Source organism: Sorghum bicolor, chromosome 10 (genome assembly GCF_000003195.3).
Source record: "Sorghum bicolor cultivar BTx623 chromosome 10, Sorghum_bicolor_NCBIv3, whole genome shotgun sequence".
Taxonomy (NCBI): domain Eukaryota; kingdom Viridiplantae; phylum Streptophyta; class Magnoliopsida; order Poales; family Poaceae; genus Sorghum; species Sorghum bicolor.
This window is the reverse complement of record NC_012879.2, coordinates 12107691-12134645: the sequence shown is the minus strand read 5'-3', so window position 1 is coordinate 12134645 and position 26955 is coordinate 12107691. Positions and strand designations below refer to the sequence as shown.

Sequence of the window (26955 nt, the reverse complement as noted above, 5' to 3'; positions counted from 1 at the left end):
TTAACGAATTTCTCCGTCAGATTTAAACATCTCTCATGGCGCCCAAAACTTGGAGAAGGATTATGGAATCACATGTCATCTGCACAAAAGAAGAATTTCAACGACTAGTATCCATAGGAAACTGTAGAATTAAACACACGATTAGCATGTGTTCAACTACGATATGGAAAAAACTATATAACTAACTAAGATGTATGATGTTGTCGTTAAATCTCCAAGCTATAAATTTCTTTTTAATTTGACCATGCAAGATCTACATCCCGTTGTAACCTACGGGCATATTTTCCTAGTTTAACTTCTAAAATGTGAAACTTGTAGCTCCATCCACCTAATTCATCCCTCCCTGGCAGAACAACATAAAAATCTCGAATAAAAACAAATACAACATCACAAAACAAGTACTGCAATATTAGGCCAAATTACCGAAACACCATGACCAATTTATTACAACAAGAATAAAAACAAGTGCAACAACACGGACCACCTACTACAATATTAGGCTGAAGTATTATTGCAGCAACGCGGAACAACTGCTACAACATTAGGTTGAAGCAGCTAAAAACATCATGAACATATTATTGCAATAGACCAACTGCTAAAACATAAGACTGAAAGCAACTGAAATAATTGCTAAAGTATTATTGCAACAAAAGTGCAACATCTCCGATCTACTTCCACAACATCCATATGATTCTACTACACATACCTCTAAAAACTTATGAAACAACTGAAACAATTTGAAAAGTATTATTGCAACAAAAGTGCAACATCCCCGATCTACTTTCACAACATCTATATGATTCTATTGCACATGCCTCTAAAAACTTATGAAACAACTGAAATGACCTATACAAATAAAATATGGGAGGAAGAGAAAGAGATCCTGGCGTAGGGAGCACCATGGCCACCGGATCTACGGGTGTCCTAAGGGAAAAGGGCATCACCGGGGTGAGGAGCTACGTTACGCCGATACTTCACTGATTCGCCGTACCGTTATCGTGATACGTATCCGATACGCCGATAGGGCGCTGATATGGTATTGTTGAAGTATCGGAAAAATAGAGAAATAAAAATAAATAAATTAAATCCTGATACTTTATCAATACAGACTGATACTTGCCCGATACTTCGAAGCCCATAACCCATTAAATTGAAGTCCATAATCTCAGCAACCATTTTGATGGCTCATTTAAGCCTTGTTTGGTTGCTCGTGTTTTTTTTAACATCTATCATATCGAATATTTGGACACATGCATGGAATACTAAATATAGATTATTTACAAAACTAAAAACACAACTAGAGAATAATTTGCAAGACGAATCTTTTAAATCTAATTAGTCCACGATTTGACACTAATTTGTCAAATAAAATAAAAATGCTATAGTACGGTAAGAACTGGTTCAGGCTACTTCTATCTTGCTTTAGTACTCGCAATCACTTTAGTAATTAGAGCACTAGCAACGGCTATATTTTGCCATTTTTATTTGTATATTTGCCGTATCGGTATATTCTTGTTTTTGGAAAATGCCGTATCACCGTATCGCCGCATTGCTATCGGCGTATCTGTATCCCGTATCGGTGCAACCTAGGTGAGGAGGAGGAAGCCGAGGTGCGGGAAGGAACTGCCGCTGAGAAGGACGCTGGGGCCAGGGAAGGAGCAGTTTGGGCAGCAGTGGCGGAGCCAGAATTTTAAACTTGGTTATTCCCACTTCCACAAAGTCGAATTTATAGGCTTAAAATATAGTCAATCATACTGCAAGTCAGCAACTTTAAACTAATATTTGTTTTCTAGAATATAGATTTCTAATTGAAATGCCAGTTTTTTATATGTTTAAGCTCAAATGTGCGAAAATACTATAGATTATAGCATTATACATTTATATATATAAGGATATACATATATTTACATAAAAGTGTACCAAAATAGTTGGGTATTCCCGAGAATGGGGAATAGCCCTAGATCCCCCATGTCGATTTTTTTTTATTTTTAGCCCAAATTTGAAACAAATTTCAATTTTGACACGCTTTCGAAAGTATTTTCAGAAATAGGCCGTTTGGCCCCGCCACCATGCATGGCGGGGCAAATACACAGTACCCCGCCATGCATGGCGGCGGGGTAGGGATGCCACGTGGCTGCTACCTGCCAGCTCGTGCTGACGTGGACCCCGTCACGATCCATGGCGGGTTAGCCGACCCCGCCGTGGATCATGGCGGGTTGAGGAGAATGTGACGGAAGCCGGCAAGGCCTTGTTTACTTCACTCCAAAAACCAATTTTTTTAAGATTTTCCGTCACATTAAATTTTGAAGCACATGTATGAAGCATTAGATATAGTTGAAAATAAAAACTAATTGCACAGTTTACCTGTAAATCACGAGACGAATCTTTTAAACCTAGTTAGTCCATGATTAGATAATATTTGTCAAATAAAAACGAAAATGCTATAGTGCTAAAATCTGAATATTTTTCGGAAGTAAACAAGGCCAAGGTCATTGCATCATGGCGGGTCTTTGCATGCAGCAGGCAGCAGCAGCAACACGGGCCAGCCTGACGCCTTGTTTAGTTTACAAAATTTTTTAGATTTTAATACTGTAACACTTTCATTTTTATTGGACAAACATTGTCTAATTATAAAGTAACTAGGTTTAAAAAATTCGTCTCGCGATTTACAGATGAACTGTGCAATTAGTTTTTATTTTTATTTATATTTAATATACCATACATGTACCGTAAAATTTGATGTGACGAGAAATCTAGAAAATTTTAGGAACTAAACAAGCCGAACGTCATCATATGCTGCAGGCCTGAACATCATCATAGGCCTGAACACCACAGAACCAAGACCCCAAGTCTTGTCAGCCTTGTTTAGTTCCAAAAAATTTGTAAAATTTTTTAGATTCTCAGTCACATCAAATTTTTAGACGTATGCAAGAAGTATTTAATGTAAATAAAAATAAAAACTAATTATACAGTTTGATCGAAATTGATGAGACAAATCTTTTGACCCTAATTAGTCCATGATTAGACCATATTTGTAAAATAAAAACGAAACTGCTACAGTACCAATTTCCTAAAATTTTTTGGAACTAAGCCTCTCTGTCTCATGTGCATTGCATTGCTTGCCCATTTGCTTACGCACATAGGTCGTGTTTAGTTCTGTTTGTATAAAATTTTGTGACGCTGTAGTATTTTCGTTTGTTTTTTGTAATTATTGTCCAACTATAAACTAATTAGATTCAAAAGATTCATCTCATAAATTCCGACCAAACTGTGCATTTAGTTTTTATTTGCGTCTATATTTAATATTCCATGCATACGTTTAAAGATTCGATGTAATGGGGAATCTTAAAAACTTTTGAATTTTTAGGTGGAAGTAAACAAAGCCATACACTTGTTGGGTCGTTCCATGCATTGCAACGCAGCTCGTAAGTACCCCGCCATGATCTATGGCGGGGTACCCTTAACCCGCCGTAGTCCATGGTGGGGTACACGTTAGCAGCCTCGTCACCATGCACGCCACGTGGTGCTCTACCCCGCCACCATGCATAGCGGGTATTTGCCCCGCCATGCATGGTGGCGGAGCCAAACGGCCTAGTTTTAAAAAAAATTTCATAACCGGATCAAACTTGAAATTTGTTTTAAATTTAGGCTAAAAATAAAAAAATTCCCCATGTCGGGCAGGGGTGGCGCCACACGAGCAGCTTAGGAGTGCCTGCCCTGACGAGCAGCCTAGCGCGGAGGCAGAATTACCGATGTTCCAGCTCGGGCACCCTGCTTGGTGCAGAATTTGTAGCACGCGTTGTTACAGCGCTCGACGGTGTGTTTCAACGCATGTTTCATGAGAATGTTATACACATTAAATAGGGTGTCACATAAGCAAAATTGCTGACTTGGCAGGGTCATTAAATGAAAGAGTTTCATCAGATGAGAGAGGAGTTTCATCTCCATGGAACTCGTATGGCTCGGTTATCTAGTTTATAGTCTTGGTAACTGTGCCAAGACCGACGTCACGATACTCCGTCATGTTTGAGCAACAAGCTTCGACGCTTTCATCTCCCAGTTTAGTCAGCTCCGTGGCTCCGCCAGTGGGAGTGTGGGACCACCGGCAACCACGAGCCGCCTCCCCTCATCCTCAACACCGAGTAGACCGGCCGGCCGCGGCCATCATCGCGCCGACCACGGCCAAGAAGCTCCTCGCCTTCCCCGGTGTCGCCGTACTCGCAGCAGTTTCTTGACACATTGTGCTTCTTTTTCAGGTTAATTTCACAAGATTTTCTGCATCTTTATTTAGGTGCCCAGTCCCAGTCTTGAGCATCAACCAAGAAAAGAATCAATACACGTTTTGCAGGTCCCTACCTACCCCTTTAGCTCCGGGACCGGGAGCACGATTCGTTCTCAATGCTACGCAGATAGCTTTTTTCTCCCCTTTAGCTCCTTTTTTGCTTTGTCACTTGTCAGGCAGGGGAGGCAGTTTTGCTTTTGCTTCTATAAGAGACAGTGCGATTAGGCTGGGCAAGTGATAAACCATTGCTGGGATTTGTTGGACTATCAAAGTTGGTCGGATGATATCTCTTGGGTGAAATACTACGCCAGGTACTACTCTAATTCTTAATTATTCAGTGAATAGATGATATCTTTTTTTTCCAGCAAATAGTTTGGAATTGTGTATTGCGTTGCATATGCACTTGTGGGGCAAAGGAGATAGTACATAATACATTCTAGGGACAAGTTCAAGGACTGGAAAGTGTTGTTTTCTTGGTGAAGAACTATAAATTTCCTAGCCCATGGAGACCGGTGTTCTTTTGTTAGTTCCCAGTGTTAATCAAATGAGCACTGGTATGCATAAAAGAAATTCTTGAAATCAGACTTTTTGAAATTTCTTGGTGCGGCATCTTGTGTCTGACAAACAACTCTTGGGATAAAAGGTTCAACATAGACAACACCTTACCGACGATTAACAGTCATTTTAACATGTGCAATGATCCAAATTGAGTAATTCTGATGGGATCTTCAGTTTCTTTAGGTATCAGCTTAAATTAACCACCCCATAGTTCAGTTTGCTACGATCTTCTAGATTATTATCACACAAGACCTCTAATAGGGAAAACCAATCTATGCAAACAATCTCCCAAAATTCTTGGTCAACTTTCATGGGGAAACCATCAGGTCAAGCAGCCTTGTTGATTGTGATGTCAGAAATAGCCTTTTTAATTTCCTTGATATGAACAGGTCTATATGTGGAAGCTTTGCCTATTTCTGTTAATATTTTTCATGTTCTTATTAAAAAATTAACAGAAGTAGGTTAAATAAATTATCTTTATTTTAGGTTTTTTCCTATGTAGTTGACACTATTTATACTGTAAATATGTAATTTAGAGTGTTTTCCCTGCAGTCAATAAATCATCTTCCATGCATATTTTAGCAGCTAAGAGAATAAGGAGCCTCCTGCAAGATGCATGTCAGACATTTGAAAAATGCCAGTTTACGAAGTGATAAATCATTGTTGACAGTGTCCAAATCATTTTTATGCTTATATTAGCTTCAATTTAGTCTTAGTTGTTTTGATAGACTGCATAAATTAGAAGAAGAGAATAAGACTTGTAATATGTATGCAAGACTGTGGATCATTTGTAAAAACTATGTTTTTTTTTCTCATTTTGTTTTAATATATGGATGTCAGCCAGTATAGCTACAGCTAGTTTGCCAGGAGCTCAGATGGAGAGGCGGCTCCTGGAGGCAGCCATGGTTGGCAGTGCCACATCAATGAAGGAGATGGCTGCACAGGATCCAAGCCTGCTGCTTGGAACAACTCCTCAAGGGAACACCTGCCTCCACATCTCCTCCATCCATGGCCATGAGGGGTTTTGCAAGGATGTGCTGACGCTAAACAATTCTCTTCTCACTGTCACAAACATGGATGGTGAGACACCAATGCTCACTGCCATGACAAATGGCCACATGTCTTTGGCCTCTACTCTACTTGAATGCTGCTGCACACTAGGGTTCAGTGAAGCAATCTTGCAACAAGACAAGAATGGTTGTAATGCACTGCACCATGCTATTCATAGCGGTCACAAGGACCTTGCACTGGAATTGATAGAAAAAGAGCCTGCCCTGTCAAAAGCTGTGAACAAATACAGTGAGTCACCAATGTTCATAGCGGTAATGAGAGATTTTACAGATGTTTCTGAGAAACTGTTGGAAATTCCTGGATCTAGCCATGTTGGAACATACGGCCACAATGCCTTGCATGCTACTGTGAGAAATGGAAATGCAGGTTAGAATTATATGGACTATGAACTAAATTGCGTGCAGTAGTATTTATTTATTTATCCATTCATTATTTCAGAAAAAACTGGCAACATTATTTTTACAGCACAATCTATTCTTTAATTTTGTACAGGAAAGATTCTTTAATATGTGACTAATATAATTCGCCATTCTCCTTTGGTTAGTTTGTTGACAAGCAAATTGCTGCCTCAATTTGTTTTCAGTTATGGCTAAAAAAATTTTGGAGGGACGTCCTTGGCTAGTGAAAGAACGAACCAGAGACAAGAAGACCCCAGTCCTGATGACGGTAATTTGGGACAAGATAGACGTGCTCCGTGTGTTGTTGGAACATGATGTTTTTTTAGGGTATGAATGCTATGATGATGCTGGTAATCTGAGCCCTCTTCTTGTTGCTGCTGCATATCGAGGTCATGTTGATGTTGCTCAAGAGCTTCTCAACCACTGTCCAGATGCTCCCTATTGCGACAGAAATGGTTGGACATGCCTTCACGAAGCTGTAAAGGAAGGTCAGACAGAGTTTGTGGAATTTATCCTAAGGACACCACAACTTCGTAAACTCATCAACATGCGAAATAATAAAGACGGACGAACTGCTCTGCATCAAGCTGTCCGGATGTGCAATCCTAAAATTGTTGCCTCTTTGTTGTTTCATAAAGACACAGACTTCACATTGAATGATCACATAACTGGCGAGTCAGTGATTTGGCAATTACGGTGGGCTTCAAAGCATGCCAAGACTTTAAACTGGGTATGTACCGCCTTCATATCATTTGTTATCGTGTATATATTTACACCTACCTAGACCCTTTTTTTGAATAAGAAATACATAAAATGAATGCAGCTAATTTAGGATAAGAAAAGAATATGAGAATTGAAGGAAACCAATAAAATGCAAAACTAGTTTATATGTAGAACATGTAAACTGGGAGGTAGAAACATAGAAAGTCATGGAAGGCATGCTGCCCCAACAATTTCAAATAATTTCCTGTTTTCACTCGGTATTATGACATATATCACTTCGCCCTCATGAACATGCAAATCACTGGAACACATATCCCATGTAGAGGCATTTTGCACAAGGCATATCAAACGTTCATGGGATGGGAGATGTTTTTTAGGTATTCTATAAGCTGTTTCCCAAACAAAAATCATGTAGAAGAATTCTTTAGACAAACAATTTTAAAAATCAAGGTATCGGCTACTATTTACCGAAGTTTAAATAACACCTTTCTTTGCATTGGAAATGATATTCCCCTATATTATATCGAAAATAAGTCTACTTTACATCCCTGAACTTTCATGAACTTCAAACAAGACACTACTCAATCTTACATCATTTATTTTTTTTAACTCTGTTACACATTTAGGATAGTTTTGAGTGACGCTGCCATATGGCCTGAGGCTGATGCAATTTTTTGATGTATAAAATAAATAAATTACTTTTTTTATGTATACAAATTCTCTGTTGTGCACCTAGACAAAAGCCAAGTAACCTAGCTATAAAGCAAATCCACATTGTTGGGCAAAAAGGCAGCCCCAGAAAAGGTGTTGTGCAGTTTCTTCTTCCCCAGTAAGGCAGATTTCACAACTGTATGAGTCAAGAGTCATTTTCTTCCTTCTGAGAATGTTTCTAGTACTTAGTTTGTCATTTAGGAGCAGCCAGCCAAAAACCTTATGTTTAGGTTGACAAGAGGAGTTCCAGATCCATTTGATGGCTGGGTCTACTGTTTGATGGCCCATTAGTTTCTTGTGAAATCCTTCATATCTGAATTGTGCGTTTCTTCCAAAGTAAGACCATGTGTCACAGAGTTGTTCATCCAGAGTCAAGTTGTTCATTCTCTGTTGGATGCGTCAAGTTGTTCATTCTCTGTTGGATGCTAACAACCTGTTGATAAGCTACTTCAGGTAGAGGTAGGTTGAAAAGTTCATTGAAATCTTCTTGTGCAAAGGCTGCATGAACGGTAGCAAGTTTATTCTTTGCAAAGGAGTGTGCTTGAGGAAAAGTTTCTATGAGTGGATGCGAGGACCATTTGTCTTCCAAGTATAGGCAGGTCTTTCCATTTCATACTTGAACCTGGGCATACTCTTTGAATTTTTGAATTAGTTTTAAGACACCCCTCCACCGGAAAGATCCTTTTTTAACTTGCCCAGGTAACTTGCCATTTTTGTAATGTTTTTCCCAAACCAAGTTTACCCATGGGACATCTTTCCTGTTGAAAAACTTGTCCAAATTCTTCATTAGTAGTGCTTGATTCTGTGTTTCCACACTTATGACGCCTAGACCCCCCTCATCCTTTGCCCTACAAACCATCTTACAAGTTGCCTTGGGTTGTCCCCTTCCATTCACATTGCTCCCTCTCCATAAACAATTTTTTCTGAATTTGTCTATTTGCTTAATCACAGCTTTCGGGATCTCTAGAGTACACATGTAGTATGTCGGTAGTGCGGATAGAACAACATTGGTTATTTGCAGTCTACCAGCTTGGTTCAACATAGATGAAATCCCTCCCAGTCTTCTCTCACGTTTGCTTACCAAAGCTAAGTAATCTATTATCTTCGGCTTTGTGGTTCCCAGAGGTAAACCCAAGTACGTAAAGCGCAAAGTACCTTTTGCGCAACCAAACGTTCTTGCGAGCAGCTCTAACCTTGCTTCTGTGATGTTGATTGGTAGCATTAGTGACTTGCTGTAGTTTACTTTGAGTCCAGTAGAGTCTGAAAAATTATGAAGAATAGCTTTTAGCGACAAGAGTTGCCTTGGGTCACCTTCTATGATGATAAGCGTATCATCTATATACTGGATTATGGGGAAGTCAGTGTCACTCTCCAGCGGTTAGCGAGAAGAGTTGCCTTGGCTCACCTTCCATGATGATAAGCGTATCATCTGCATACTGAATTATGGGGAAGTCAGTGTCACTCTCCAGCGGTATGGGCAGTTTCAAGAGACCCAGATCTTTAGCCTTGTTGACCAGTACTGTAAGAAGTCTGCTGCTAGCACAAAAAACAATGGAGATAAGGTGTCACCTTGTTTGACCCCTCTTTTGCAATGAAATCTTTTTCCTGGAATACCATTAAGGAGGACAACTGAGGTTCCATAGCCAAGAATATTTTTTATCCAACATATCCACTTGTGACCAAACCCTTGAGCCTGCATGATGCTTATCATGGCTTGGTGTTCCATTTTGTCAAAGGCTTTTTCAAAGTCAAGTTTGAGAATGACTACTTCCTTTTTAGATTGATGGCAGAGATGAATATATTCAAAAGCCCAGGCTAAACAATCTTGGATTGTTCTTGACCTTATAAATCCATACTGATTTTTGTGAATCAAAGATGTGATTGAGCTTTGTAGTCTGACTGCCAAAATTTTAGTGAGCAACTTGACTGAAGTATTCAGTAAAGATATGGGTCTAAAGTCATTGGCAAGTTGTGGGATGTCCACCTTGGGGATCAAAGTGATATAAGAGCTATTAATGCTTTGGAGGCAACGGTTGTTTTCAAAGAAACTTCTGCACAAATCATAGAAATCTTGCTTGATAGTAGGCCAAGAAGCTTTGATGAATTCATTATTGAATCCGTCTGGCCCAGGTGACTTGAAGTTAGGTAGATTTCTCATGATGGTGTCAATTTCTTCCTGGATGAAGGGGTTCTCAAGGTGCTGAAGGTTGCCGTTACTCTGAATTAGTTCAGAGGGGTTTATAGTGAACCCAGTGAATTCTGAAACCCCCATTCTCGCTTAGGGTTAAAAGACTCATATCACAAAATTCGATGTGATAGAAAATATTTTTTTTTTATTTTTGGATAAACTAAACAAGGCCTGAACCACCCCATGCAGAACCGTGTTCACCGCTGCCGGCCGCAGGAGTCCAAGATGGTACCCACGGCAACAATATAGGAATCATTGCAACACTTAACTAAACTTGTAATATAAATTAGCCCTTATTTAATTTGTGAAAAGAAAAATAAATTAGATATTATACTGTAGCATATTTGTAACTATAACAATTAGGATTAAAAGATTTATCTCGCAAAATACATACAAATTATATAATTAATTATTTTTTTAATCTATATTTAATGTTTCATACATGTATCTAATATTCGATATGATGAGACTAAAAGATTTTGATTGGAAACTAAGCAGAGCCTTATACCTTGTTTCAACATCGGGTAAACACGGACAGACAACATTCAATCAAAAACTTCAACGGCGGAACTTAGCATGGCTACCACACCGATCCACAGGGCAGTACTGGCTTGGGTCTAGGGACGAAACGATGACATTCAACATCTTCAGCCTGAACTTATGGAGAAGAAAAACAACAAGAAAAGGAGAGTGGGTACTTTTGTACTCGCAAGCCACGCAAAATGTGATTATGCAAACTACAACGGAAGGCTGGTCTGTTTAGTTTATATATTTTGGTGTTTGATCTATCTATATACAAGACTAAATTAGACAAATGAATTTGCAAGTGTTTGTTTTGTAGTCCAATACACTACGGCAGACAGCGCCTTTGCCTAGCGCCTGGTTATTTGCCGAGCGCTATTCATCGAACGCTCGGCAAAGGCCACCTTTGCCTAGCGCAGGGCCCTCGGCAACGACAGCGCTCAACAAAGATTTCTTTGCCGAGGGTAGTGCCCTCGGCAAACGGAGACGCTCGGCAAAGAACGTCTTTGCCAAGCGCCAAGCGCTGGGCAAAGGCCCGCTCTTGGCAAAGAACATCTTTCCCAAGCGCCAAGCGCTCGGCAAAGGCTTGCACTCGGCAAAGAGATAGCACAGGTAACATGGGGTACCTGCCGTCACCTTTTGCTGAGCGCCCTCCGTTAGGTGCTCGGCAAAGGCATCTCTTTGCCTAGCGCTGACGTTTGGCGCTCGGCAAAGGCATCTCTTTGCCTAGCACTGACTTTTGGCGCTCGACAAAGATTTTTTTTTTTAATATTTGCTTTCAAACTTTTTTGTTTTGTATTACACATTATTTAATAGCGCCGACGGTGACTGCTCGGCAAAGGCTTTTTGTATTACACATGACTTGGACGAAGGCGACGTGGTCACCCGATCATCAACACCTCAAGTAAACCATATATTTTCAAAACCGTCGCTGGAGTTTGGAGTCGTCCTCTCTCTCCAAAACCCAACAGAGCGGTAGTTCTACAACTCTGAACTTCGAATCATCATCTACCTTTGGGTTTGTAACCTAAACCATATATATTTTCAAGTCGATATCTGAGTTGCATTGGCCGATCGCTAGCTAGCTCATGTTTGGTCAGGGCCACCGCCATTGCGGGAACGACTACTGCCACCTCTGCTGCGCAAGGCGCAGCACCCGATCGTGTAGACAAGGATGAGGAACGCGAGGAGGGAGACGTTGACGATGGCCACTGTCTTCCACTTCTTCTTCACAGTCTCCAGCACGCCGGCCTTGCACGCGTCGCACTCGAAGCAAAGCACCTGCTGGTCGTTGCTCCATGCCCGGCAGTCACCGTCGCTGGCTGCCGCCGGAGACGACAACGACGACCCCGGTCTCGGGGCCTCCCAGAACATGCCGTTCACGTACCGGAACCCGCACCACGTCGGCGGCTTGCAGCAGCCGGACTGCATGCGCACCATTATTGCATGCCAACAACAAATTAACACGTATGAGACTCACGGTCGTCGTTTCAGGTCGATCTATCTACTACGAGAGACGATCTGTTGATGAGAATCTGTACCTGGATTGGCGACAGGTGTTGCCTGTAGAATTCCATGGCGCCCTGCCCCATGGCACCACGGAGGCGGCCGCCGCACACGCGCGCCTCAGAGAGGCAGCTCTCGACTTGCCGCCACGTCTCCGGCTCGGCGATCCGCGCCTGCAGCCAGTCGGAGTAGTCCCCGAGGCGGTGCTCCCTGTAGTACCCGCGCCCGGACGGCACGGCGCCCTGGCTGGTGACCACGAACGCGAACACGGTGAACGCGAACACGGCGACGACGAGCAGGAACAAGAAGACCACGTACACCCAGAGGAACGGCGCGGCGGCGTCGCGGCGCCCGCAGGCGCCGGCGAGGCCGACGAGCGAGAGCAGCAGCAGCGCGCAGCCGAACGCGACGACGGGGATCTGCAGGGCGCGCTCGCACTCCGTGGTGGTGGCGCGCGTGAGGAAGAACACGCCCGCGCACAGCACCGGCAGGGACAGGAGGAGCGTCACCAGGTTCAGAGCGCCCAGGAAGCCGTGGCTCAGCCTCGCCATCGACGGTGACACCCCACCTGTGTGTTGGCTGCGTGTGCTGCAAATTTAACTTGCAAACTGCAGCCCAGATGCGTATAAACACGGACGCTGCATGTGTAGTAGAGATCACTTGGTATGATCTTGCAACACAAGCAGATAGATGCAAATATATTTCTCTGTCGTCAGTGTAAGATTGGGATTTCTGGCTGATCCTGATGTGGCTCTTGATTGGTGTTTTAATTTGGAGCAAGAAATGGGGAGAATTAGCAGTGTAGAAACGTGTAGTGGGTGCTTGCAGGAAAGAGTGAGCTTTGACGGTTGTTTTGTTCTCCTGTTGTTTTGCGGTTGAAGAGGTCAAGGACAAAACGCAGAAGAGGGAGATGAGGGGGGAACAAGTGTGTGCAAGAGGAGGCTGGCCTTAAACTGTGGAGCGTTTTTGCTCTACTTCATCTTGCTGTCGTTCATGGTCGTCAGTTTTCACGGCATGTAGGCGCAGGCGGGACAGGTGGCACAATGTGGTTTGCCGTGAGTGTGAAAGTTGTTTCATGAATTTGAAATATATTTATATTTTTTTGTCAACATAAGGTTGTTTCCGACGAATCCGTTGGGACCAAGGTGTTATTTAGAATTAATGCAACAAATTCAAAACTTTTTTTTTTACTTTAGAAGGTTCATCATGTCAAATTTACGAGTTCCGTATTTCAAATATACTATTTTAACAATTTGCAAATGAATTTGAAATCCTTAATCTGTTTAAAGTTGTTAAATTACAGTCAAATTGTTTAAGTTACAATAAAACTATTGAATTAGATTTTCAAAAATGTCGAAATAAGCATATCATTTTTAAGTGTCCAAAAATCACAAAATAAAGACAACTAGCCAATAAGAGTCAATTATTGGTTAATAAAGAGAAGATAAAATGGCAAATGAAATGTAAAGTGGAAATAAAAATGGATCAAATGTACGTATTTATAATGTTTATACGGTTGACTTGTGGAGTTGAAATGAAGAAAAGTAGAGGGCCCACATGATGAAATTGGAGAGAAAAAGAATAGCAAGGCCTCTTTAGAGCATCTCAAGAGTCCAAACCCACTCCCAATCTTAATTTTTTTTTGGCAAGATTGAAAACAAAAACTGCTCTCCAACAACTCCTTGTCTTTCTCCCAATCTTTCGGCAAAATCCAACTTATTCTGTAGATATATAGGCACACATATTCATAGCCAATCCGAAGGTGGAAGAACATAAAAAACCCTATGATTTTTCCTTGTCTAATCACGGCCGGCCAGGATCTGAAGCAGCAGCTCGTTCCACACGTCGATCGGTCCCAGGCCCCAGCAGGCATCAGTGCAGGCAATGGTCGCCGGTCGGGGTGCCCGTGCGGGAGGCGCAGCATCATCTTGGTCACGTCCATCATCCAAAGCCGCACGCCGTTTCCTCCTCGCGTCCTCCTCCGCCGCCGCGAACTCGTCCTCCACCTGCGCGGCTGCGCCTCGTAGAACTAGAAGTCGCGATCCGGCTCCGCCATCTCCAGCGGCGGGCCCTAATTGGCACTCCACGCCACCGAACCAATCGTCGTTCTTGTAGTGCGCGCGTCGGCGCCACCGTCCGCGCTCCGCAGGACGGCGGTCCCCTTGAACCCCTCCATCCCGGCCGCTAGCGCCCGGAGCATGGTGCGGAACGCGGCTCGCTGCGCTTACGTACTGCGGCTTGAGCGCGGTGACGTTAGCCGCCGTACCCGTGGCCGTGGCACCCGACGACGTGGCCGCCGCTGTAGTACAACGGCGGGGCGCGCGAACCAGTGCGACGCGGACACGACCACGGCCGCCGTCCACCGCTCGGATAATTCCGGCCACGAATGAATTGCTGGATCACCGTGAGTTTATGGCTAGCTAGGCCGCCCCCTCGGCCCTGGCAGGTGCTGATACTGTGTTGGGCTGTAGTGTTAGAAGCAAGTTGGGCCTTTGCACGTGTTGCCAAAATTTTGCATTTTACTGTGTGACGACCGCTTTTGGATTTACTACCAAAAACTTATCAATTATCTTACATTTTGCATCGCCAAATCTGCGTCAAACTGACAATTATTTATGTTCAACTTACGACACTTTCTTCTTGTTAAAAATTCTGCATGATACGTTTCTAGTAGTAGCAAACGAAACAAGCCTTTGTTTCCGTCTCTCTTGCCACAATAGTACTCTCGGACCGGTAGAGAAAAATATATAGTTTGTTGAGCGTCTGGCCGGAGCCGCGGGCGAGGCAGTGTGATTGACCATTGCCGGGCGGTAGTGCTTCCGATCATTACCGGCGCTCGATTCTGATGGACCGACCAACCATGTCAGGCGGGACACGGTGGCAGGAGGACTTGCTTCTCTTTAGGTGACACATTGATGCCACAAGCCACGCCATCAAACTATATATATATATATATATATATATATATATATATATATATATATATATATATATATATATATATATATATATTCTATACCTATTAATTTCTATAAACACTATGTATAAAAACGGTAGTTCCAATACATAGTTTTTATACAATAATTTTTTATCCAATCACATTTATTTTTTCTCCATTCTTCACCAATCATACCACTTTATGTCTTGGATCTCGTGTAGACATGGTTTCTAACTTAGACTTAGTTTCTATGATTTTTGCTCTCTCTCTTTAATAATTATATTGCCACATCAACAAAATGCTTAGGTAACAGCATAATTAATGTCTATAAAAACTACGATAGTTTCTGTATTACGAATGCTCTTATTTTTTTTACACGGTCGTCACGGTCTTTGTGAATTCATTTCACAACGTTTTGTAGTAGTTTGAAAAAAAAGAAGAAATTCATAACGTTTGTGTTGTCGGCTTCTCGACAATTCCCAGCCATCAAGGTGCGAGATTGCGCCGGAGCGTTTAAGGCAACTGCAGATGAAAATTTTTTGTATGTCATATAGAAAGATTTTGGGAGAGGTTTTTAGAAACTAATAAAAAGACAAATTACATAGCTTGTCTGGAAACTGGAAGGCAAATCTATTAAGTATAATTAATCTGTTATTAGCACATGTGGGTTAACGTAGCACTTAAGGCTAATCATAGACTAACTAGGCTTAAAAAATTCGTTTCGCGATTTTCAACCAAACTGTATAATTAATTTATTTTTTTATCTATATTTAATGTTACATACATGTGTCTAAAGATTCGATGGGATGGATTAAAATTTTTTGAGTGGGAAACAGGGCCTAAACAAAAACGGAGCTGCATCATCCACTTGATCACATGGGCCGGACTGCCACGTGACCAAATACAAATAGGCCCTAAAACGCTGCTGCGGTCGGAATAAAGTGTGTCCGAGCTGACTGACAGGGTGGTGCTCCACACATCACATGCGCGCAGCGGACCATCATATCTGTCCTTGGATATAATTAATTTTTACTAGACGCCAGCCGGCAACCCCGGCGGCCGGCCGGCCACATTTTTTTTACTGCGAGAGGTTACTTCTTCGTCTTGCTCTATCTGGCGGCACTTTGCACCACCATTAGCGCTTCTTCCAGCTCAAAATGCGAGCAAAGATCGAGCAGAAACGCAGCAGCCTGCGGCATCGGCTGCTGCGCATCTTGTCCGATCTGCCGGTGCACAAGCTCCACCAGCTCGTCGTCACCCCGGCCGCGGCGTCGCTGCCGGCGCTCGCCGTCGTCGCCCTCGTCCTCTTCCTCGCCACGGCGCGCCGCCCGTGGTCCTTCCTCGACGCGTACCGCTCCGGCGTCTCCCTTCCTGCTTCTCCGTCGTCCAGGCCCCACCCCGCCGCCGCGCGGGTCCGGGTGCCCAGCGGGTGCGACATCTTCCGGCCGGGCGAGTGGGTCCCCGACGACGACGCGCCCTACTACACCAACCTCACCTGCCCGTTCATCCAGGAGCACCAGAACTGCATGAAGTACGGCCGCCCCGACCGCGGCTTCCTCCGCTGGCGGTGGCGACCCGACGGCTGCGACCTGCCCCGCTTCGACGCCGCCGCGTTCTTCGACGCCGTCCGGAACTCGTCGCTGGCGTTCGTCGGCGACTCGCTCGCCAGGAACCACATGCAGTCCCTCATGTGCCTACTGTCCAAGGTGCCCAATTTTTACTCTCCATTATTGCCTTGCCTTGTCTCCGCCGCTCCTTCAAATTGCAAAACAAAAACATTCTTTTTTTTGATTGACATTCTGTGCAGTAACTACAGTAGTAATTTCGACGATTAATAAAAACTGAACTAAATAATCGAGATTCATCAGTTGCCCAATTGTGATTTCTGATGTTTCTCTGCTAAACAAAACTGTTTGCAGGTGGCGCACCCCAAAGACATCTCGACGACGACGAATCCAGAGTTCCGGACGATGCGCTACGAGGCGTACAACTTCACCATGGCCATCTTCTGGTCGCCGTTCTTGGTCCGGGGGCACCAGCCGGACCCGCGGCGGTGGATGTGGGACATCTACCTGGACGAGCCGGACGCGGAGTGGCGCGACGCCGTGTCGGGCTTCGACCGCGTGGTGCTCTCGACGGCGACCTGGTTCACCCGGCCGGCCATGTTCTACGCGGGCGGCGGGCGCGTCGTCGGGTGCCACTACTGCCTCGTCCGGGGCGTCCCGGACCTGACGCTGCGCTACTCCCTGCGCATGGCGCTCCGCACCGCGCTCCGCGTGCTGACGGCGGGGCCCCGCCGGATCAAAGGGACGGTGATCCTGCGGACGCTGTCGCCGACGTCGCACTTCGAGGGCGGCGAGTGGGACCGCGGCGGGGACTGCCGCCGGACGCGGCCGTCGGCGGCCAACGAGACGCGGGTGGCCGGGCTGGACCTGGACCTCCACGCGGTGCAGGTGGAGGAGTTCGCCAGGGCCAAGGCGGAGGCGGAGGCCAGCGGCGGGGGAACGACGAGGCTGGTGCTGATGGACACCACGGCGGCGATGGTGCTCCGGCCCGACGGCCACCCGAGCCGGTACGGGCACTGGCCGCACGAGAAGGTGACGCTGTACAATGACTGCGTGCACTGGTGCCTGCCCGGACCCATCGACGCCTGGAACGACATGCTGCTCCAGATGCTCCTCCAGGATCCGTCGTGATCCATTCACGCTGACGCAACTCCACATTACGTAGCCGTGGGTGTGTTTCTTCCGCTCCGCTCCTTTTTGTTGTCCCAAGAAAAAACAAACTAAACTAATTGAGCGTGAAAATTTACAAAACTACTAGATCGACACATAGGAGAGTACTGTCCAGTGCCCACTGTTGTGCATATTTGCCGTTTGCCGTGCCACTATTGCAATTTGTATCAGCTTAGCATAGCGAACATCCACCACATGTTGCGGGCCGGAGTACAAGCACAACTTCACCGTGGCCTAGCAGTAACCTTAAAGAGCCGGACGCGGCGTGGGCGCCAAGGAGTCACGGGGTTGGGCTCAGGGTAATTTTGCGAATTTCGGTAATTTCGATGGTGGCCGAAAGAAAAATCCGAAATTTTATTATATACTAATACATGTGCTATATAACTTTAGACTCATATTTTCTATTGTTTATATTGCATATTCTTCTATTCAATAGATGTGTAATCATAAATCATATTGATACTTGTTTAGATCTAATTTTTTTAAAAATAAAAGCATACTTCATGTGCTAGTCTCTAAAAAAATTTCGGCGAAATTTCGGCCGAATTTCGCGAAATTCGATAATTTCGGTGGTGGCCAAAATTTTTGCGATAACGAAATTAAAAACATGGTTGGGCTACGCTGTCGTGTTCGTGTTGATAGAAGAGGATCCAATCCAAAGGCATATTATAAAATTGGATTAAGTCCACTTTTAGCCCCTCAACTGTTGGCCGAGTTTAATTTTAACCCTCAACTACAAAACCGTCTGTTTCTCACCCTCAACTATCAAAACCGGTTACTTTTAGCACCAACTATCAAAACCGGTCACTTTTAGCACCCGGAGAGAGGACAGAGCGGTTTTGAGCCACTTTGAGCGGTTTTTCTTTTTTCTGTTTTATGGTTAAATCTGTGAATTTTATAGTGAATTGTTTGAGCATGGTAAATTCATCAAATTTTTTGGGTAGCCTTGTCATGATGTTCTCTATGCAGAAAAAATATAAAACTATGAAAGTAAGTATCTTTTGGATGCTAAAAAATTAGCTCTTTTAATTAATAAATACATGTTCTATGATTTTTGTAGTATAATATATACATCCTATGATCATGAAACTTTTTGCATAACTGTTTTATACTAAGATAGACCTTCAAAAAAAGTTTAAGGTTAATTTAATGATGTTTGCTTGTGTCCCTAATTTATATGTAATTAATAAAGCATATAAATTAGGGATATAAGCAAACATCATCAAATTAATCTCAAACTTTTTCTGAAGGTCTATATTAGTATAAAAAAGTTATGCAAAAAGTTTCATGATCATAGGATATATATATTATCCTACAAAAATCATAGAACATGTATTTATTAATTAAAAGAGCTAATTTTTTAGCATCCAAAAAATACTTATTTTCATAGTTTCACATTTTTTCTGCATAGAGAACATCATGACAAGGCTACCCAAAAAATTTGATGAATTTACCATGCTCAAACAACTCACTATGAAATTCACAGGATTAACCATAGAAAAGAAAAAAGGGAAAACCGCTCAAAGTGGCTCAAAACCGTCCTGTCCTCTCTCCAGTGCTAAAAGTGACCGGTTTTGATAGTTGAGGGTGAAAAACAGACGGTTTTGTAGTTGAGGGTTAAAATTAAACTCGGCCAATAGTTGAGGGGCTAAAAGTGGACTTAATCCTATAAAATTTTTCATATTCTTTGTCACATCGAATCTTGCAGCCTATGCATGGAGTACTAACGATTTGTTTAGGCCTTGTTTACTTCCAAAATTTTTTACAAAATATAAATAGTGACACTTTCGTTTGTATTTGATAAATATTATCCAATCATAAACTAACTAGGGTCAAAAGATTCGTCTCGTCAATTTTGACCAAACTGTGCAATTAGTTTTTATTTTCGTTTATATTTAATACTCTATGCATGCGTCTAAAGATTCGATGTGATGGAGAATCTGAAAAATTTTGCAAAATTTTTTGGAACTAAACAAGGCCTTCACCCAAAAAACTAAAAAGTTTTCAAGATTCTCCGTCACATCGAATCTTGCGGCACATGCATAAAGCATTAAATATAGATAAAAACAAAAATTAATTACACAGTTACCTGTAAATCACGAGACGAATCTTTTGATCATAATTAGTTCATGATTGGATAATATTTGCCACAAATAAACGAAAGTGCTACAGTAGCGAAATCCAAAAACTTTTCGCATCTAAACAAGACCTAAATATAGATAAAAGAAATAACTAATTACACAGTTTACCTATAATTTGCGAGACGAATCTTTTGAGTATAGTTAATCTATAATTAGATAATATTTGCCAAATACAAATGAAAGTGGTACTATTTCTATTTTATAAATTATTTTGTAAGTAAATAAGGCCCGATCTCCCCGACAATTTTCCACCTACAGAAACAAAGTCAGGCTACTACCAAAACCAAATGCTGTTGGGGCGCGCTTAATCAGCTGCAGCCTGCAGGAATTTGCGGCGAGTGCCCGTGGCCCCGTGAACAGATGATGGTGGATGGACACGACACAGGCCATTTTTTATATAAAGTTCATATATACTCCACGAAAAGATTTTAACCGATGAAAGTTATAAAAATTATCGAGTACTATAACTTTCTTTTTAGTAGTTTTCTTCATTCGAGGCTGTTTAAAAATTTGAAATTTCAAACATGAAAAATTCAAACACAATTTTTCCAGGATAAATGATTTTAACTAGATCAGCTGGTTGGATTCCTTGAACCTGTTTATCTAGGTTTATGTCCTCTACTTGACTTGCGTTTTTCTAGATTTATTTCAAGATTTAATGGCGGCTATGCTTTTAGTGGTAGGCAATATGTTCGTCGATAGCGAGGAGCTTATGGTGACTTCGTCAATCTCGAGATTTGCCGGTCCTACTCGGTTCTTTGGAGGTGCTAGTAGGGGTAAGGTGTGCGTGCACGCGTTCATAGGAGCGAGTGTGCCCTCGTGTATGTGAACGTCTGCGTCTGTAACTAGGTCTCATAAAAATACTAAAAAGTTATATCAACTACAAAGTTCTAGAGATTTATGAGATAACTTTGGTTTTTACCGTTTCTCTATCCGAGGCCACTTGAAATTTCAGAATTTCAATGTGTGAGGACTACAAAAACTAAACTTTGGGACCAAAATATTTTATTGGAAAAGGTTCTCAAGTGCAACATTTTATATGTTTTCAAGATTTGTAACTTTGATTTAGATCATTTCTTGAACTGAGGTTGTTTGAGAAACTAAAAAAGTTTGAATTTTAAATGTGAGAACTTCAAGCTAAATTTGCAGAATTTAAATAATTTTAAATAAAAAAAATTGTCAACTATACAAAAAATCTAAATAATTCTCAAAATGAAAGATATCAAAACTTGAACTTTTATCTATTTCGTCCAAATACCCCAACTTGGCACTTGTGTTCTCCTTGCTCCATCGATTGCAACTGAGGTAAGAAGATCTTTCCATTGATAGGATACATTGTGGACAATATGCTAAGGCCTTGTTTAGTTCACCCTAAAAACCAAAACCTTTTCAAGATTTCCGTTATATCAAATCTTGTGGCACATGCATGAAGCACTAAATATGGACGAAAACAAAAACTAATTGTATAGCTTACCTATAAATCGCGAGATGAATTTTTTTGAGTCTAGTTAGTCCATAATTGGACAACAATTGCCAAATAAAAATAAAAGTGCTACAATACCCATTTAATTAACCGTTTAGCCCGTTTACTGGACTGTTTAGCCCAAATAATGGCTAAACGGCAAGTGACCGACTGTTTACCGTTTAACATTTAGAAAAACATTACTAACAAGTGGGTGCGTAGTGAAGTTCGGCCCACCTCACTATACCCACGAGTCTATGCTCCTCGGGCTCATGTCCATCGAAGCTCACAACATACCTAAGCATTTGACCTAACTTAAACCCAAAATACGTCTTTTGGGTTGAATTAGTATTGGAGCCCATGTCTGAAAAATCTCACGGGCCATATGGTGATGGGGGAGCCCACTAACATTTTGGAGGTCACATGGGTTGTGTGTAACATGGAGCGTTGGATTTAGGGCCTGTATAACGTGTTCTAAAGATCACATGGTGTAGTATGATGTGAAGAGTTAGGTCTGGTGTGTGATGGAGGAGAGTTTAGTTCCACACCGATTTGTGGTATCCGATAGACATAGGGTCGATGGATGCCGGCTCATGGATACAGTGAGCTAGACCAAATTTCGCTGCGCACTCTGACAAAAGACTTCGTAATTCAGTGGTGGCAGCCGTTCTTTCCAACCATTACTCCACTAGGCGGTGGGTTTGATCCCCTAATTGTTTACTTTATTTCTCTGGTTCAGTTGTACACCTAATGTTTTGACTAAACCAAACTAATTGGGATTTCGGTCCAGTTCTTTTTTTTTTGGGTTGGGGTTTAATAACTATGACTTTGGCCCTCGTGTGCCTTGTGGCCCATGGACACACACTCACAGGCCATATCTCCCCTTCGGCAATTTGGCATCAATTACACACTTCTGTTCATCTTCACCTGTGGCCTCCAATTTGAAGTATTTCTCTAATGCCTTGTTTAGTTCACCCAAAAAACCAAAAGTTTTTTCAAGATTTCTCGTCACATCGAATCTTACGGCACATGCATGGAGCACTAAACATAGATAAAACTAAAAACTAATTGCACAGTTTGTCTGTAAATCGTGAGACGAATCTTTTAAGCCTAGTTACTCCATGATTGGACAATGTTTGTTAAATAAAAACGAAAGTGCTACAGTGTCGAAATTTAAAAAAATTTCGGATCTAAACAAGGCCTCCAATTTTCAATTCCAAACATTTGTAGAAATAAAATGAAAGTAGATATATTTGTTAACATGCATGTAGTGCATTGTCGTGGCAATCAGAAACTTTCCTTTATTTTAGCTACTCAATGTGTAACATTAAGGGAAAGTTTTCACTGCTTGGAAGTGGCTCTGGTGGCCATGTTCGGTTCCTAGCGAATTACCCCCTGGAACCAATCCTGTCAGGAAAATGTTTTATAAATTATATAGCTAACTTTTACTAGAATTAATTCCTGTCAGGAACAGGTCTGAATCTGAAATGAACGAGCCCTAAATATAGTTTCTAGGTTCGCCACTGGCGACAGATCTAGAACGAAAGAGATTTGGAACGGTTGGTGAACTCGAGTCCGATGATCTTGACAGACCGGTCAAAGATAACGGGAGCCAAAGGAGAGCTACCACCGCTAGGCATATTTACAGGTAGCTTGGCCTGGAAAACCCCCACACCACCTGTTTAACACCGAGACCTTTCCATTGTTCCTCGTTGCTTTTTCACGATCCGGAGGCCCTAAGAACTACTAACACCTGGTTCTCAAAACCGCACGCGTGGAATCCACAATTACAGGTGTTCGCCACTGCTAAATTACGTACCACTGTGGAACGTAAATTTGTCACTAGTACCATTTTGGACATGACCACATGAGTTGCATAAACGCGGACTGATGTTGCATTAACACAGATTCCCCATCATCAGATATATAATCACCTCATGAACGTTCAAGAAACGGTAGGCGAAAAAAAAATCTATATATACACACACCTAGATGTACCATCCATGAACAATATATTCTGATTCGTATGTGTGACTTGTTTCACTCTTGGTCTAGCATGTTTTGTTACGTTACCACAACGGAAATACTATAGACCGGGCGTCCGGCCGCTTCGGACGCATGGCTCACACCCGTTCGCCTGCTCATACATGCTCCTCCGCACTCGTTTTTTTCTCCGTCTACTCCTCGCACTCTTCTCTGCTTGCTTTCTCTGAGCCATCCTGGGGTGAAGACACTATGCCCACGCACACGAGCTCGCTGTGTTCGCCGCCTACCTGTTCTCCCTCCCTCCCTCCCTCATTCACTCCCTCCTCCGCGACCTCCAATGCACCTCCACTTTTTCTGCAACTCAGCTCCTACACCTCCATCGGAGATGAGGCTCCTACACCTCCATCGGAGATGAGGATAACGACAGCTCCCATAAGGTAGGTCGCGGAGGGATCTAGATCTGAGGTCTCCTTCTCCTCCTCCTCTAGATCTGGATCAGGAACTGAGCCCTTCTTCAGATCTGAGCCCTTCTTCAAATCTGAGCCCTTCTTCTCCTCCTCTTCCTCCTCCTCCTCCTCCTCCTCCTCTGGATCTAAGGGATGCGGTGGTGCTAGGGCTATAATGAGCTCTCGGGTGAGATCTTGCCGTGTTACCATGGTTTTTTTATGTTGCAATTGTTCTTTGTGGATGTTGCAACAGATAATTTCAAAAATGTTGCAATGGGATTTTTTCGGGTTGTTGTAACAAATATTTTTGCGATTTGCAGTGCCACTACTTGAGATGTTGCAGTGCATTTTTTCGAAGGTTGCAACATAATTTTTGGTGTTGCATTACACATTTTTTGATGTTATAGTATATGTTTTTTTATGTTGCAGTGCATGTTTTCAATGTTGCTTTACACATTTTTTTGTTTTTTACAGTAAATATTTTGCGTTGTTGCAACAATTTTTTTTTATTGTTGCAGTGCATATTTTTTAGTGTTACATTACATATTTTTTGATGTTGCAGTACATATTTTTTGTTTGTTGAAGTAGATATTTTTTGTTGTTGCACTAAAATTTTTTCTATGTTGCAAAGCATGTTTATGAGTATTGTAGTCAGGGAAGGGGGTGTGTTTAGGGAAGGGGGTAGAAGCATGCTGGGGAGTAGAGCCGTCGTCAGGGACATGTCGGTGTGGGGCCTTGCGGGAGGTGCGAGAGGCGAACAGATGGGGATGAAGATGTAGATGGAGAGTGGGATGAGGTGCGGGGGTGCAAGCATATGCGGGGAAGGCGTCGATGGAAGCGAAAAGGGACATGAGTGTATTGGGAAGTGGAGAAAGAGTGGTTCCAATCTCTATTTTTGTTCCGTACGCGGTGGACGCGGTTCCGTGGAGAGGAGACAAAGCGTGGTACTAAAGTCCGGCGTCCGGACACTAGCGCCTCGGATCGGACGTCCGGGCGCTAGCAGTTCCGTTACCACAATGAAGAAGTTTCTTGAGTTCCCATACACCACACACTGTGCCATTCCCGCCGCTGTCCTGCTTGTGATCCTTGCGCTCGTGATCCTCCCTGACCGCGAGACGCTGCTACCACCGTTGCTCACCGACGGCGGCCATGGCGGCGGTGGCAACAACCTGTCATCATCATGCAACATCTTCAAGGGCGGCGAGTGGGTGCCGGACCCGGGCGCGCCGCGCTACACCACGGAGACGTGCTCGGTGATCCACGGCCACTACGACTGCATGCGGTACGGCAGGCCGGACCTGGACTTCGTCCGGTGGCGGTGGCGTCCGTCGGGGTGCGAGCTTCCCCGCCTCGACGCGGCGCGGTTCCTCCGCGCGGTGACGGGCAAGTCCATGGCGTTCGTCGGCGACTCGCTCGCCAGGAACCAGATGCACTCGCTGGTATGCCTCCTGGCGCGCGCCGAGCAGCCGGCGGCGGCGTCGGGGACCAGCGTGTTCCGCTTCGAGCGGCACGGGTTCGTCGTCTCCCTGTTCTGGTCGCCGTTCCTCGTGCGCGCCGTCGAGACGGACCCGGACGGCCCGACGCGGACCGGGGCGGGGCTGTGGAGCCTCCACCTCGACGAGCCGGACCCCGGGTGGGCGGCGCCGGCGCGCGCCGGCGAGTTCGACTACGTGGTGGTCTCGGCGGGGAGCTGGTTCTTCCGCCCGTCCGTGTTCCACGTCCACGGCCGCGTCGTCGGCTGCCACGGCTGCCTCGCGCCCAACGTCACCGACCTCACGCTCCGGTACTCCCTGCGGATGGCGTTCCGGACCGCGCTCCGCGCCGCAGCCAGGTCCAGGAGGACGGTGGTCGTGCGCACGCTGTCGCCGTCGCACTACGAGGACGCCGGCGACTGCGCGCGGGCGCGGCCGCTCGGGCGCGGCGAGTGGGAGATGAGCGCGGTGGAGAAGGACATGTACGCGATACAGGCGGAGGAGTTCGTGGCGGCGAGGACGGCGAGCAAAGGGGTCTGCAGGATGCTGCTGCTCGACGCCACGGAGGCGATGGCGCTGCGGCCGGACGCGCACCCGAGCAAGTATCGCCTGTGGCAGCCCGACAGGTTCAACGTGTCGCGCGACTGTTTGCACTGGTGCCTCCCCGGCGCCATGGACGCCTGCAACGACATGCTCATCCACATGTTGTTGCAGTATTACAGAGACTAGAAACAACAACGCGTAGCCATCCTCGTCAAAAAAAAAAAAAGAACACTACGCGTAGACATTCTTTTTTATCTTTGTGTTTGCTCAGCATGTTATATGATCAACAAAATTAGACTTATTGTTGTTAAACTTTAGTTCATATCACATCGGATATTTGGAAACATGCATGAAGTATTAAATAGAAATTATTTACAAAATTAAAAATATAGCTAGAGATTAATTTGCAAGATGATTTTTCGAAGCCTAATTAGTCCATGATCAGACACTAATTGCTACAGTAACACATGTGCTAATGATGAATTAATTAAGCTTAATAAATTCATCTCGTGTAGTACTGACGGAATATTAGTATCTAAATACTCCATGAACCACCGCATATAACATTCAATATTAAATTTTAGTTTCTACAACCAAACATCTGCTTAAACTGCATCCGTTAGACACTTTATTTGTCATGTGTCACTATCGAAATATAAGGTATCTTAGAAATGTTAAAACAAATTAGGGTACAAATCAAATAACTCTTGTTATAAAGAAGATATTGTGATTACTATATTTAAATTGGTTATAAACATTAACTAAAACTGAGCCAAATCTCGGCTTTTGGGTTGTTGGTTCAGTTTCGGATTTTAGTATATGAGATGTACAGTTATCGACTTTGGCTTCGGTTCCAGATCCCAACTGAAATGTAAAATACCAATATATTTAGGATTATATTTAGTTCCATCCAAAATGTAAAATTTATTATTTTTATTAGAGCCTCTTAAGATTCTTTTGGGATTTTTTTTGCCCCTTGAGACCAAAATTCAAAATTGAGAATGACAACTCTTTTTTTAAAAAAATTACATGGTGTTTAATTTCATTATGCAAAATATAGATCAACCCATGATTTTTTTGCGTGAAAGGGGACCTAAACACACTCCCTGAACCAATTACCTAAGTAAGAGTGTGTTTAGTTCCCCATAGAATACAAAATACAAAATATCAACTACTTCATAATGATAAAATACAAAATGTCAAAATTTTTAGAATTATGTTTAGTTTCATCCAAAATACATAATTTATTGCCCTCAGGGCCTCTTGACGCTCT

General features: G+C 43.4%; 4 protein-coding genes across 7 annotated transcripts; 3 read left to right on the top strand and 1 right to left on the bottom strand.

Moving 5' to 3' along the window:
* LOC8062093 (ankyrin repeat-containing protein At5g02620) lies at positions 4039–11576 on the top strand. Of its 4 annotated transcripts, none has more exons than XM_021448678.1 (6): positions 4039–4256; positions 4459–4593; positions 5681–6277; positions 6495–7039; positions 10470–10684; positions 10773–11576. In XM_021448678.1, the coding sequence occupies exons 3-6, from the start codon at positions 5716–5718 to the stop codon at positions 11140–11142; spliced, it is 1692 nt and encodes a 563-aa protein (XP_021304353.1). In that variant the 5' UTR covers positions 4039–4256; positions 4459–4593; positions 5681–5715; the 3' UTR covers positions 11143–11576. The 4 variants fall into 4 exon arrangements, with proteins under 4 accessions (XP_021304353.1, XP_021304352.1, XP_021304354.1 ...); XM_021448677.1 differs by having other exon boundaries at positions 4039–4348; XM_021448679.1 differs by having other exon boundaries at positions 4039–4348; positions 10759–10955.
* On the bottom strand, positions 11348–12952 carry LOC8065793 (tetraspanin-8). Its single transcript, XM_002436806.2, has 2 exons — positions 11995–12952; positions 11348–11878 (listed from the first exon to the last, which is right to left on the bottom strand). Exons 1-2 carry the CDS (start codon positions 12508–12510, stop codon positions 11540–11542), a joined length of 855 nt encoding a protein of 284 aa, XP_002436851.1. The 5' UTR covers positions 12511–12952; the 3' UTR covers positions 11348–11539.
* LOC8065792 (protein trichome birefringence-like 21) lies at positions 15699–17765 on the top strand. Its single transcript, XM_002438182.2, has 2 exons — positions 15699–16603; positions 16817–17765. The coding sequence occupies exons 1-2, from the start codon at positions 16055–16057 to the stop codon at positions 17591–17593; spliced, it is 1326 nt and encodes a 441-aa protein (XP_002438227.1). The 5' UTR covers positions 15699–16054; the 3' UTR covers positions 17594–17765.
* LOC8062092 (protein trichome birefringence-like 19) lies at positions 24583–25981 on the top strand. Its single transcript, XM_002438181.2, has one exon. It carries the CDS (start codon positions 24684–24686, stop codon positions 25866–25868), a length of 1185 nt encoding a protein of 394 aa, XP_002438226.1. The 5' UTR covers positions 24583–24683; the 3' UTR covers positions 25869–25981.

Coding starts and splice junctions, on each gene's coding strand:
- LOC8062093 (XM_021448678.1), top strand. CDS start 5,716: ATGGAGAGGCGGCTCCTGGAGGCAGCCATGGTTGGCAGTGCCACATCA. Junction 6,278..6,494: donor TGTGAGAAATGGAAATGCAG/GTTAGAATTATA, acceptor ATTTGTTTTCAG/TTATGGCTAAAAAAATTTTG. Junction 10,685..10,772: donor CAAACTACAACGGAAGGCTG/GTCTGTTTAGTT, acceptor TTTGTTTTGTAG/TCCAATACACTACGGCAGAC.
- LOC8065793 (XM_002436806.2), bottom strand. CDS start 12,510: ATGGCGAGGCTGAGCCACGGCTTCCTGGGCGCTCTGAACCTGGTGACG. Junction 11,879..11,994: donor AACACCTGTCGCCAATCCAG/GTACAGATTCTC, acceptor GTGCGCATGCAG/TCCGGCTGCTGCAAGCCGCC.
- LOC8065792 (XM_002438182.2), top strand. CDS start 16,055: ATGCGAGCAAAGATCGAGCAGAAACGCAGCAGCCTGCGGCATCGGCTG. Junction 16,604..16,816: donor TCATGTGCCTACTGTCCAAG/GTGCCCAATTTT, acceptor AACTGTTTGCAG/GTGGCGCACCCCAAAGACAT.
- LOC8062092 (XM_002438181.2), top strand. CDS start 24,684: ATGAAGAAGTTTCTTGAGTTCCCATACACCACACACTGTGCCATTCCC.